Source organism: Mastigoproctus giganteus, chromosome 6, assembly GCF_048544385.1.
Source record: "Mastigoproctus giganteus isolate SK-2022 chromosome 6, ASM4854438v1, whole genome shotgun sequence".
In the NCBI taxonomy this organism is placed as follows: Eukaryota; Metazoa; Arthropoda; class Arachnida; order Uropygi; family Thelyphonidae; genus Mastigoproctus; species Mastigoproctus giganteus.
Window position 1 is genome coordinate 232,743,805 of NC_143580.1, and position 14,896 is coordinate 232,758,700.

At 35.3% G+C, this 14,896-nt stretch overlaps 1 protein-coding gene across 2 annotated transcripts in view; it reads right to left on the bottom strand.

Moving 5' to 3' along the window:
- Cpsf100 (cleavage and polyadenylation specificity factor subunit 2) overlaps positions 1-14,896 on the bottom strand; it is a 199,703-nt gene that overhangs the window by 7,367 nt on the left and 177,440 nt on the right. For both annotated transcript variants that reach the window (XM_090375764.1, XM_090375763.1), the window contains 2 exons: positions 10,094-10,149; positions 7,191-7,325 (listed from right to left, as the gene is read on the bottom strand). In XM_090375764.1, the coding sequence (XP_090231890.1) occupies positions 7,191-7,325; positions 10,094-10,149 (191 nt within the window). The remainder of the gene's footprint in view (positions 1-7,190; positions 7,326-10,093; positions 10,150-14,896) is intronic.

Here is a 14,896-nt window from a genome sequence, read left to right on the forward strand (position 1 = left end):
TCGTACTGTCAAGGGGGAGGAGAGGATCATTGTTTTTATACAGTATCAGCAACTTGAGACATACTGTACGACCAAGGAGTGTCCAAGCTGGCCATGGTACATTTCACTGTTGCAAAACTGAAAGTTTCAACTGGCATCTACACATAAAAGTTAATCATTCAGGTACCTATTTTGCTGTGTGCATGTGTATTTTATCAAGATTTCAGAGTGTGAAAAATTTCAAAATTGGAACATCATTCAAACATCAAATTTTGTCAAAGTTTAGGGAATTCCACTTGAAGAACATAGAACACAATACTGCCATGTTACCTAGCTACATACTATCCTCATCTCTTACCAGGTGATTTTTCTTTTTTCTGATAGCAAAATATTAACAAAGCAGTCACTTCAGCAGCAAACAAGAAACTATGGATGTAACCCCATGTTGCTTTCTGTGCCATCCAGACAGAACAATTACAGACCTACCACCAGCAATTGTACCAATGTGGCAAAACTGCACTAAGAGAGTACTTTAATTTTAGAGTGCTGTGTGCAGATTTTGTTCCATTTAATATACAAGTCCAGGAACTGTTTTGACTGTACTATGTATTATGTTGTACAAATGTGTGTTCATAGGTGGCTGAAAAACTCGAAATAACTCAAGAGAGAAAACCCTACTACCTCCACCTGAAACTGACTAACTATAGACCCAGTTGAAGAGACTGTTAAGAATTCCTCCAGTCCCTGATGGGATCTAAACGCAGACCCATCCAAACATAGGAGACGAGGAGGTGGGAGGATAAAGTGAGGATAACTGAGGAGAGTGATAGGGTGAAGGAGGGTAAATATCAAATAGGTAATGGTTAGATGAGGTTACTTTCACCTTTAACAGCTCAGTTTGCAGCAATTAACTTTACCAAGTTAATTGATGCTGTCCTTTGATCGAATTTAAGCCAATAACAATTTCAAATCATACACTAATGTACGGGAGGTAACTCCCACCAAATGTAGTGATGATTCTGTTAGCATAGAATTATGATGTGCTGAAATATTTCTGAAACTACTTGCTAAACCTAAACTTAAAGGACAAACTTAGTGTTACCTGCAATAACTAAATGAGATAATTTAAAGGATACTCTATAAAAATTTTCTCTTGTAATTTTCAGATGGAGAGTGGTATGGACACAGATTCGAAATATGTATTGCAGTTCTAAGGGCCACGAAGATTTATAACAAATATCTTAATTAGCAATTTTAAATAAAGCAAGCAATACTTCAATGGAAACAGATATCATGTACTTTATTATGTGGGTGGGGGGGGGAAGGTCATATGCACTCTATTAAATGGTTCAATGTTTACCACAACAATCTAAGAGCTATCTTTATTCATTATAACTACAAATATACTGAATACACTAGTTTACAAATTTAAGTTTGTTCACTGGGGTTTGAATTTCAATAGGTCCTACTGCTGAAATATGTTTCTGTGATTTCAAATATGACTTCGACTTTTTTTCTATCACATACAGATACATCACAATTTAAGAAATAAAAAAAATTGTTTTTTATGAAAGTACAGTGAATTCTGGTTATTTGGGCCATCGGTTAATCGGGGCAGCTGTTTATTTGGGGCAAATCTTAAAAAACAGAAACCAATCGAGAAAATAGCCAGGGTTTACTTTGCTTAATTGGGACAGCATGCCATTTAATCGGGGCAGGAGACCGCAGCACTGGAGATTACCCTACGATTATCTCCGATGGTACTACGTGGTTCGGTTGAAATTCTGGAGGTCACAACCATAAATCAATAAAAACAATTAGCAGCCACCTGTTTATTTGGCTTTTCTGTTAGTGAAATCTATCATAAATGGACGGTGAACTTGATTTTACTGAATTTGCAATAATACCGACAGCTGGAATTCTGTGGGTTATTATGATGAAATGTGTTTACACTTCCATGAAATCTTCAATCATATAAAAAAATTAATTTTCAGATCTTCTCTTCATTCCTATCTTTAAAGCTTTGTAACTCGTTACTCCGTTCTCACTTGTGCATCTTCTCGTGTTACTTGCAATTTGTGTGTGTGCCGTGTTCTTTGTTATTGATTGCTTCTCTTTTTACTGTTTTAAATTTTTAACACCCCTCCCTCTGCCCACAAATGTCAGTGAACAGAAATGTCAACTAGTTCGTATGTACCTTTTACAGTACGTATTAATTATTCCTATTATCACGTATCATTTAATATTTTAATTGGTAAAGTAATAAAGGGTAAATTTGTGCTTAATATATCTTTGCTTTTATAGCCTGTGGACAATATTTCTCCTATATTCGCTAATTAGAATCGCTGTTTAACAGAATTAAAATTCAATTCACAAACGTGATCACAATGACCGGTGCTTACTGCACATCATATAGTGAACGGTACTTTACTATGTTGAGTTCGTTGTAACGTGATTTGATTGTACAGTGAACCAATTATAAAGGGGTGGTTTACATTGTATTTTTAACTATTTACGTGAAACTTCGGATAATTGGGGCAGCAGCTTAATCGGGCCAAAATGCATGAGTCCCGATGTGTCCCAAATAACTTTATTGTATTTAGTAATGACAAATTGATAGGATTACATTTTCATATATCAAAAAATATGTAAATACTAACAAGTATTAATCAAAATTCTGAAACTTTCATTAATCTTCGTCTTTTTGTTTGAAAAGAATGTTTAATCGTTTTTCTTTTATGTACAGTGCCAGGTTTCTCTCTTTTTAAACACTAGCAGTAGTTGGCCATCATGCTTGTATTCCACCTTCCCTGGTATCTCTGCTCTATTTCCTTTATGACCTGATGGAATCTCTCCCCTTGTTCTTTGCTCATCTGTGCAAGATTTTTGGGTAAAAAATCAAGATGGGCATGCAAAAAGTGAATTTTGATGCTCATACTGCAACATAAATTGCGAAGCTTTTCGAGCATATTTTGAACAGTTTTCTCATAATCCTGTGATTTATGATTTCTTAGAAAGTTTTCCATTACACTTTTAAAAGCAATCCAGGCTTCCCTTTCAACGTCAGTCATAGTAGTTTCAAACTGAACGTCTAAAACCAATTTTCTAATTTGGGGACCAATGAAGATACCCTCCTTAAGTTTTGTGTCAGATAAACCGAGAAATTTACTGCAAAGGTATTTAAAGCAGTTGCCATCCTTATTCAATGCTTTAACAAATTGCTTCATTATGCCTAACTTGATATGCAGTGGAGATAAAAGTATTTTATCTAGCTTCACCAAACTTTCGTGCACAATATTTTTTGACCCCGGTGTAAGATTGTGCCTCCAAGGCCACTGCTTCTTTGTCCAATGCAGCACTTTAGCTCTGCTATCCCATTCACAAATACAGCATGGCATTTTAGTGTACCCATCCTGTTGCCCCAACAACATACATAACACTTTTAAGTCTCCACGTAGTTGCCATTTGTGATCTTGATATTTAATTTTCTCCAGAAGCAACTTTAGATTGTCATAAGTTTCTTTTAAGTAGACTGAATGAGCAACTGGCACAGATGTGTACTTATCTCCATTATACAAGAGAACACCTTTTAAACTAGTCTATAAATAGTCTCCATTCACTAGGAACATATGATGGAGCTCCTAAGGCACTCATTAAACCAGCAATATCACTGCAATATACGAGAGGACCTTCTTTTGAAAAATACTGTATAAACTCCCTTTCACGATTTCTGTACCAGGAAAATGATATATCTGGAGCAAGTAAGTTTTTTGCTTGAAGTCTGGATCCCAGAATTTCAGCAGCATACTTTGGAAGACCTAAGTCCCTTACTAAATCATTCAGTTCAACTTGCGTGAATTGCTGTGGCATTAAAATATTTTCTGGTTGATAACATTCCTCTTCACTAACCTCTTTTCATTTCTATCATCAGTCCACATGTTCGGTGGAAGAAGATGTGGACTCCAAAGTTGCTGGTGTAAGTTTTACAGGCAGATCAGGTCCATGTGGAACTGTTCTTATGGCTGACTGTAGATCTGGATATTTGATATCCTTTTTATTTTTTAAATTGTAACCTTTAACGTCACATACACAAAAGAAACATTCGGCATGGTTTACTGGCTCACGCCACACCATAGAAATAGCAAATGGGAAGCACACCTTTTTTTCTCGACTCCATTTTCCAAGGTATTTGACACACGTATGGCATACTTTGTGCGGTGCCCACAATTTATCCTGATCGCCTAGTTTTATGTCAAAGTATGCATAATACGATTTTTTTACAAAATCGGTAATATTTCGCCTCTGCTTTACAAGAACAAAACAATCATATATATAACAAAATATGTTGGGACTGTTTATACACTTTCTGGTTGCCATACTAAAAGAAAACCAAAACAATGAGAGCTCATGCCGGTTTTTACAGGAGTATTGTGACCGCATAAGGGATGTGCCACTTATATAGGCTCTGTGGTTGAGTGGCATGCTCAGACAAGTTTAACCCAGACTCCACTCGGATAATAAAATTCTGGGAATCACAGATGGGCCGGGGTGGGGGGGCTGTCTATCTTTCTGGATCAAGGTCGGCTACCTTGCAGTGTGTGTAGTTAGGGTTAAACATGCACAATCTGTTGTATTTGAGGCAAATATTTGATAATGGTTACGAATATAGGGGTATAAAACTTGTAAACCATTGTAGAAACTATAGTTACGTACACATTTGCATACAATACCTAGGTAAATTGTGAGAAATATTTACGTGATAGAAACAAACAGACTTCAGTTTAGTAATCAACAAACATGCATAAATAACTGCCACATACTTTTACTCAAACCTCAGATACACTGTAAACCAGTGTTATTTATTAAGAGCAGCCAGGTTTTTGGTGTCACAGTTCATAATGGGCTGTGCATTTTTTTTTTTTTTTTTTTGGCAATGTATGGGCACAAACCTATAACCTCCTTACTTGTGTCCATATACACTAACCACTGTATTATGGCAGGCCTAAAAATAATGATCTGTTTATATTCTAGAATGATTAGTATGTCAAAGAGTTTACAATTAATCATTTTCATAATGAATACAATTGTTAACAATATTTAGCAGTCATGGAGGCTTGAACCATGGTCCTCAAATATGTTGTGCTATTACACTCTTGCACTTGACTGGTTGGCAGTATCAGGCTTTAGGGTGAGAGAACTATTTTAATTGATAGTAGAGTGGTTTATCACTTGTAGCTCATTGAAAATGTTTACATTCTCTTCAGGAACAGGAATTCTGAAAGGCTCTTCAACCACCAGTGCTGTAGTTATGGGCCAATCCTTATGTCCATCTCAGGAGGGCACAGCTGTTTTTCCCAGTGAGTTATAGTCAGTTTTTCAGCCTGCAAGACTATTATGTTATCCTAGGAATACTGCTACCCAACTGCATTACCTTGTATTTATCAATGTTATACTGCAACTGCCATTTTTCAGTACATATTATGATTGTCATTTTTATCATCAGCAAACTCTGACATACTTACCATAAATTGCCATTAATATCAGGAACTGCAAGGAACCCAACATTAAATCTTTGAGCCAACTTATGACATTGGTCCATGAAGAGAAGTGGCCACTTGTAATCAGTCAGTCTACTACTGTCCCTTTATCTACTATAGTATCAATTGTACAAAAGTCATTTTTGTGAAACTCTAAAATCTGTATGTGCACTCAGGTTTAGAAACCTGATTTGAGGAAGGGTGTGTATGGAAGTGGTACAGAGATGAGCAACAAGCTTAGTTTGGGGCACAAAAGAATATTCTTACTAATGTCTTTCTTACCTAACAAAGACATTAAGTTCTGTTAAATTGTAAAACATCTGAAAGCTAGGCATGTGCATGGAGACCTGAGGTATTTAATGTGTTAAAAGGTTTGAGTAAATTGAATACTTATGTCTTTATCCTTCCCAAGTCAATACATGTGGGTGGGGGAGGCATAAATTCAACTAAGAGGGAGATTTATAGACTAGATTGTTAGGTTTCCTTTAACTAGTGAGTTCTTAATCACTAGAATAACTTTGCCTCCATGGGTAATAATTAAGGCCAGCCTAATTGGTAACTAGAAGGAGGGTGGGGGAGGAACAGTTTCTCTTGCACCATATGGCCAATGATGCAAGAAACCAATCTGCGTGGACTCATCTGTACACTGATGGGAGATGACTGATTCCTTAAACACAATGGAACTCTGATTTCCAAATCAACTCTTTCATCAGAGACTCCATAATGGAGTGACTCACCCAAGCTCCTATGCTACAATTAGCCCGATTTGTACTACATGTGACCTGTTCATCCACTAGGTAGAATGCTGACATTAAAATTTTAAATGAAGAAACACACATCTTCAAAAGTTAAATTTACAACTTGCTTTTATGTGGGATCAAATATTCCATATTTTGTATAGATTCAAGTAAATGCAGATACTAATATACAAAAAACAAAAAAAAAAAAAAAAAAAAAAAAACGTCGAAAGCAATTTGGTTATTACTTCAAGATAAACATTTATCTGACATATTAAAAACTGGAAATTACAGGATGCTAATGACAGTGTTGAGTGACATTACAGATTTCAAATTACTTGAAATAAGGGCAGATTTTTTTTTTTTTAAACTGCTTTCTTGCTCCAATGAAACCATTCAGAGTGTTCATAATCAAAAATAGAGAAGCATTGTTTAGGCCAATGACAATTGATTACTGTACTTTAAAAATGCAACCCACAAGGGCCATAACCTGAGGTTTTGGATGAGAAATGATAATTCAAGAGATGATGGTAGAGCAATTAAGAAGTAAGGCACACTACATGAAGGAATGACTATGAAAATAAATTGATTTCATGATGTATTTTGTAGGAATGTTCTTAGTATAGAGTAGTAATACACAAAGACATAAAAAATAAAAGAAATTTATATTAATAGCTGTTGTTGTTTGTTATTTGGTTTTTAGGATCATTAGCAACTAAGGCCATATTGCTCTGGGATATGCGGTGGTCATTCCCTGACCTTTCCGAATCCTCCATATTTGGTGGTGATGGGCTCGAACCCCGGTCTAATCAAGAAGCATGTGCTACGCACTGCTGCTCCTTCCCACCTGGCTACGGAGGCACCATATTAATAGCATTTTTAAAAATATTATATATAATTTAAATTCAGTAATTTTTTACAAGGCAAAAAAACCTACCCTTCTGACAGCTACAACATTGTTGCAATATAGAACACCTCCAGAAAATTCGGCTTGGATATTATTTTTTATTAGCACTTGTTTGAAGTCTGATAGTTTTAATTCATTAATGAAGATTGTTGGGTGAGCAGAAACCTGAAGTAAATTGAATAAAACAGTTATCACATTTTTATTACTCTGTTTCACAGATATAAAACAATGTTAAATTCCTAAAAGTTAAACTTTTCAAGTAGGATTAAGCTATAAAAAATTCACTGGGAACTTATTACTAAATATTGCAAACTGATCGTAATCAGAAAACACGTATCAGTAGGATGCAGTGTGTTTAGAGCAAGACATGTGAATCTTCAAGGTCAGCCACACAGGTAGACTATGTCTGTCAAGTTACATGTAATGATAATTTGATAGATTGCAGCTAACTTCATCTTCCAAGGACAAATATTCATGAAATGCCTATGACAGAGTGGATATGGAAAGATGTGTCACTCTGTCGCCAAAGAAATGCAAGTGTTTGATCACCCCAAATTCATATACTATATGAATGTACTATATGACCAAAAATATTTGGACACCACTCCACAAATAGTGTACACCTTGCTAGATGTCCCCTTCATATGTATATCAGCTCAGACATACCAATATAAATCTTGTGGGTCTGTCAGTGCAGCAGTAGTATATTAGGAGCCATTATAGGTCATGGACATAGGGTAGTGAACTTTCACAGCTGAGTGGTTGTTGGATGCTACATTAGTAATCTTTCTATGCATGCAACCAGGGTGGATCCAGAAGTTTCATGAAGGGGCTGCCCCAGGTTCAAGAATTAATACCAAGGGAAAGGACAGTAAGGAGTTTTTGCTTGGTGGTGAACTATCACTACTCTTCTTTCCCTATTTGTGCAATTTCACCAAAAATGACTGTTGTTTTTCTACAACAGTATATTTTTCTACTTCACTACTGAGAAACATATTTCTGAGGAACATGCCTGCATGATCGGTGCAACTCAGAGGAAGAGAAGATTATTTTCTATGACAAAATACGTAAAAAACATTCGGCACGCATGGTAGCACTAAATGCTATATCTATTTTTGAATTTTTTTTTATGCACTGCACACTGTTCTTATGCTTATTTGTCTGAAAATGCCTGATTACACAGTTTTTCTGATTTTTCAAATTGAAAAATCAGATCTATACACAGTACACAAGCAAATGTACTGTAAAAAATATTTTACGATACACAAAAACATTCCTTTTTTGGGTATCTTACTTAAAGACATTATTAATTAGCTTCATAACACACAAGTACTATGAAATGATTGCATATTACAGAGAACAATGCCATTATTCAATGTTTCTATTTTGCAGCCAATGCATTAACGAAAATAAGCAGGAATTCACAAAATTTTTTTAAAGTTCCAATTTTGATCAGTTTTACTATTTTAATACAAAAAGAAAAAGAAGGGGAAACTCTTTGTCACCAGCTATATTATGACAGTGAGACAGAGAGTGGATCAAATCAAGTAAAAAGATGAATTCTCCATTGTAAATCTTTCATTTTAAATATTTTTAATATTCATAATTCTTATTTATTACAGTCAAATGCAAACAGTTAAGGAGGTAAGTTCTGTTAAAAATAAGGTATTTTAAATCCCTCCTTTTTTTATTATAAATTTTTTTTTTTAAATGTAGGATTTGAAAGACGTAGTGGTGAATGCAGCAGCTATTAAGATAAAGGCAAAAACACACTGCTGTGGTGTACAGCCATAACTTAGAGTGTATAATTAAAAGATATACAGGCAGTCTCAGATTTATGTTGGGGAGGTATTATGGACAGTGATATTAAATTGACATAAATTAGACATTTTTTAAAAACTATGTACATTCATGTTATAAAGGGAGAAATGCATTCAAATGGTCAAATTTTTAGACCTGTCAACTTAATTTAAGCTTCACTTAATTACTCATTAAAAAAATTAACATCAAAACAGGAAAATAAAAATATACATACATATACTGTACTGTTTATGTAAACAAAATTTTGCTCATCTTCTTGATACAGTTCATTACAGCAATGCAAAAGATAATTTAATCCTTGAGTGAACTCATAGCTCTGTTCCGTGTTTCGATCATTTTAAATGATAATAGTTCTGTCATTTCTTTCTTAAATAGACTGAAGGGTTCAGTCATCCTTTTTTTTTTGTCATGAGCTGTTTTACTTGTGGTGCTGGCTGCACTTCCTCTTCCTTTTGCACTCTGACCCATTGTTGCAAATTCATCAGATCCTCTTTAAGTCAGCTTATCATGGAGAAATCCCAGCATATTTGCTATGTTACTTATCCACTTTAAAGCTAATCTAATTTGCCAATTCAACAAGAATTTTAAAGACACTGGAAAGTTTCTACATGCATGCGCACACACAAAATATTCATAAAAGCCCAACTGGTTTTCTCCCATGATGCTGCAGCATTGTCTATGGACTTCTTAATGTTGAATCCCACAGGAACTCCCAATCATGGCTGATCCCCACCATCTGTCTAAATATTCAGTTGTTGCATGGTTCACTAGAGATAACAAGCTTTGAATGTTGTTTGTTGTCTCCCCCTTGGTCTATTGGTTGCAACAATGAGGTTGTATTTATTAGCAAGAAAGTGACTTTTTTCAGGACCTAGATCAATGTTATTAACAGAATGGCCAGGCACATTTTCAAAAATGAGAAGAACCCATCATTGAGAATTTGTTCCTTAAAATACTTCTTGATAAGGAGAGAGTAAAAGTGAAAATTTCTAAATTTAGAACTTAAAATTGATGTAATTCAGAATGATGTAAATTGGTGACTGTCTGTATATTTACTACAAATATGTATGGTACAACAGCATAAAAAATTCAGCGTTTTGAATATATCTTACCTGATGAGGCGGTAACGGTTGCAATATAGGTATCTGCTCGTGGTTAGAATCCAATTCTGAAATCAATGTAAGCATAAATTAATAACATTAAAGATTTTTATAAATATTCACATTTTCACACTTACTCTATATAAAGTAACAGCTACACTTTAGATGCTAAACAAAATTTCTCATTATAAATGTTATAGGTACAGTGTGATCTTGTAAATTATTATTAAAACAGGTCAAATATTCTTAAGACTTTCATTTTATACATTGTAATATGAACTTTGTACACAGAAATCAACACTCAATTAAATTATTCAGAATAACTTTCTGGCAGTGCTTTACATTATTGACTAATAATGTAATAAAACCTGTACACAACACTGGATATAATCAGAGTTCAAACCTATATAATATAATAGTAGTAGTAGTGGCATGTGATGCAAGAAAGCAAGTAGGTTTGCCTGTCTTTGAATCCCTTCAAGAAGCCCAACATCTGTGTTTAGGTGCATTCTCCATGCTTGGACACAGTATTCCAAGTGCACTCTTATAATTGTCATATACATTGAGTAAGGATAATGTACCGTGTTCAAAAAATAGAAGTACAAGGGATAAATAAACAAGGAAAGTAAGTTAAGTGAGTTTGGGGTCAAAATATGAATGAATGTTAACTAGGTAAAGCATGTGTTTGAACTAGTTTTGAAGAAACTAATTCAAACATGCCTTAGAATTATTAAAAAGAAGAAACACTAGGAAACCACATGAATTACTTTTAAGTAGAATTTACTGTGCTAAAGAGAGAAGAAAAAAAAAAGTAACAGGAGTTCCAAACGTGTGTAATAACACATTCACATGTATCTTTACTCGATGTATATGACAATTATAAGAGTGCACTTGGAATACTGTGTCCAAGTATGGAGAATGCACCTAAACACAGATGTTGGGCTTCTTGAAGGGATTCAAAGACAGGCAAACCTACTTGATGAGATCTGAAAAATGGGTGCTCTTTTGCAGATCTCACCAAGTGGGTTGCCTGTGAGTAACGAGAAAGACTTTGAATGTATTGTCTACAGAGCTTGGCAACCAGACACTTTAGAGAGTGACCTTAATGAGGTCTAAGAGGTCCAAGGAGATAGTAAAATGAAAGTGAAATTCTCACTGTTACAAATTATTCCAGAACTAGAAGCCATATGGGGAAAGAAATTTATACTGGATTGTAGAAAGTTTTCTTTTAACAAGTAAGCTGTTGATTACTGGAATAAGTTACCTCACTGGGCAGTTAAGAGAAATTCAAAGGTCAGCTGGAATAGTTACCTACATGAGAAGGAAACATAGGTTGTTAATTTCTTTTCTTTATATATTTTAAAAACTAGAATTCTGTGATTTAGTTATTATTTATTATTTTTATGTTGTGATTCCACAGAAAAAAATAAAAATAAAAAGTGAATGTATAGTTTTTTTGATGTAAAAGATGGAATACTTGTGATATTCTTATGGTAATTGTTTGTTTGTTATTTGGTTTTTAGGAGCATTAGCAGCTAAGGCCATATTGCTCCAGTGATATGTGGTGGTCATTCCCTGACCTTTCCACATTCTCCGTATTTGGTGGTCACGGGATCGAACCCCGGTCTAATCAAGAAGCGTGTGCTACGCACTGCTGCTCCTGCCCACCTGGCAACGGAAGTGCCTTCTTTTTGGTAAGAAAAGTTAGTAGGCAAGGTTATTGCAATAAAGATATGTGATTATGTCTAGAAATCTGTACTGTTAAAGATGATCATGAGAGCAGTAGACTCTTTCCCAGAAACAGAAAGGTGTTAGAAGAATAAAATTTCACTAAGTTTATTTCTTCCTACTGAAGCATTAGTTCATCAATTAAGGGTTCATCCGTTAAGGAATTTGTGAAGGGTATTAGAGAAGTTCTAGCTGTTTATGCACAGCAAAGTTTGTAAATTGGCAAAAGGAATGTAATGTGCTATCATCACAAAGACCATGGATTGAATACCTACTCAATGGAAGAAAGTTATTAATACACAGGAAGTTATTAATACATCCATTTCCTCTAAAAGTTTGTCCAGTTCCTCCTTGAATTTATTTAACTATCAACTTCCACAATGACAGATGGAAGTTTGTTCCAGCAATTAACTACACCCTGGCTAAAGGCAAATTTCTGCACATCTATTCTACAACTGCCTTTCCTCAATTTGAATTTATGCCCCTCAGGTTCATAATCTGAGCAAGTGGAAGAATCCCATCAGAATTCAGCATGTTCAACATATTCAAGGCCTTATACACCTCAATGAGATCACCTCACAGGTGCCTAGTTTCCAGCTGCTGCAATTTGCAGAAATTTAAGCCTCTCTTGGTAAGAGGACCCCTTTGCTCCCTCAACAATCTTTTTGCCCTACTCTGTATACACTCAAGCAACTCTACATCCTTCCTAAAATGAGGCCACCAGACCTGTATGCAAATGTGGCAAGAAGAAAGAGAGAAAACTAGTAAGATATCCAAATACAAAAAACAGAAGGCAGACTACAAGATGCAAGCTTGCTTAGAAGATCATGCCAAAAACATAAATGAAATCCTTAGAAATTTTAACAGTAACTGTTTGAGTTTCTCCAAAGTTTTCCATGTCACTTGTTCAAAGTTGAGCAAATGAAATTAAGATATCAACAGCAGACTAATACTGACAGAATCAATAACTGCAATCATTAATACGGTGGAAGCGTTCAAGATTCACCAATCTTCTGATTTACAAACACCATGCATTCTTGGGAATGCATGGTGTTTCTTGGGAAGTAGTTTGTAAATCAGAAGCAATTTTCCCAATACATTTAATGATATCATGGAACAATTTGTGAAAAAAATAAAAATAAAATAAATAAAATAAAAAACCCACCCTACCCCAGCTACATTATCCCATCAACAATTCACCATTATAGGAACATTGCTACATTCTTTATGTAATGCATATGCTGCTTTTAGTATTAATATTTAAAAAGGGAAATTTATTAAATTTTTTTTTTATTTTTTTTTTTTAATGTAACAATGTGACAGATTGTCAATCTTGAGTGAGAAAAAATTCGTGGGGTTTTGTTCCAGAAGCTAGAGCTTTTCATTCTGCATAAATGATAACCAACCATAGAAGAGATGCAATTTTTGGACAAGATACATTGAAGGTTGATGACTTTAGTTTGTCCCAGTGAAAATTCTAAATACTGTCATTTGAAATAAGGGCGGAGTAAGTACAATATTATGTTTTATGGTGATATAAAATGAAGTAAATAAGGTTTTATTTAAAGCATGCTGTGCAATAAGCATTGGAGAAAGTATTTTTATGATAGATTTAAAAAGTATATTAAATTTAAAAGTATATTTTTTTCATAATCTAGATTAAGAAGAAAATAAATGGATATAGTGCCAACAACCTTAGTAACAACAATAATTAAAAAAAAATAAATAAAATAAAAAAATAATAAAAAATGTTGTTTATGTAACTATATTAAAAGTTGAGCAAGTCTGAGCTTTGAGTTTTTAAATTGAATTTTTTTGTTCCAAAAATTGTTGTTTATATGTTTGAACTTATAAATTGGAGGTTTGCAACTTGGCAGATTATGGTAGAAGAGAAATTATAGATGATGGATTTCTCCAGTACACAGAAAGAGCCAAGATAAATGCAATAGTATGATTCAAGGCATAATAGACTTTACTGGAGGTTTGGAGTTCAGAGTTTAGTCCTTTGGAGTTTAGGAGAGGGTGCTGACTCTCTTTAAAAATTACAGCTGTGAGTTACAGGCTCCGAAAAAGTGATAAGTGTTTGCCTTTTTATTTACATAATTGGTATTTTATATTGTACTTAATACATAGTCTTATGGTTATAGTTACGCTGGTTATTTTTATTTTAATTTAGATAAAGAGTTTTTGTAGATTACTACTTAATATACATAAGCCATGGACGGTCCCAAGCCCGGCTGCGAAAGGAGGAGGGTGGTCATCCTGCCGAAATGACCAGAACCAGGAAACCGGGGAAACTAGGCAAGAAACCGCATGAAATTCGGAACAAGCTCTTACAACAATGTTACCGCATCCGGGGTAGCCGATGCGCCAGCACTGGGGACCCAGGGTGCTGGTGTGAAGTGGATCACTGGCCACAGCAATAAGCTTACTACGCCGAAAAGGACAATTAACATTGGCGAATGGAATGTTCGAACGGGGCACCACGTTGGACAAAAGGAAATCATTGCCCAAGAACTACTTAGGTGCAAGATATCAATCGTGGCATTATCCGAATTAAGGCTCACCGGGTCTGGAACGATGATCATCCAACCACCAGCACCTAATGAAGCGGTTATGCTATTCTACTCTGGTGGTGAGAAACGAGAAGCAGGAGTGTGCTTTATGGTCGATGCTCAGGCCACCAGTAGTGTGATCGCTTTCCAACCAATATCGGACCGCCTGGCAGTCCTTACTGTCAAGGGCACCATCAAGACCCATATTATCTCCGCCTATGCGCCAACTGAGACTAGCCTGGACCCGACCAAAAATGACTTCTACAACCAGCTCCAACATACGCTGGATTCAATTCCGCAGACAGAAGTGATCATCCTCGCAGGGGACTTTAATGCCCATATTGGCGTGGACAGATCTGGTTGGGAAACAACAATGGGCAAGTTTGGCCATGGGAAGATCAATGACAACGGCTTATGTTTGTTGTCCTTTGCCGCATCTAACAACCTGATCATTGGAAACAGCCATTTCCAGCACCCTCAAAAACATCAACTTACATGGCGAAATCCATCTGGCAAGGACTCAGCAATCCTG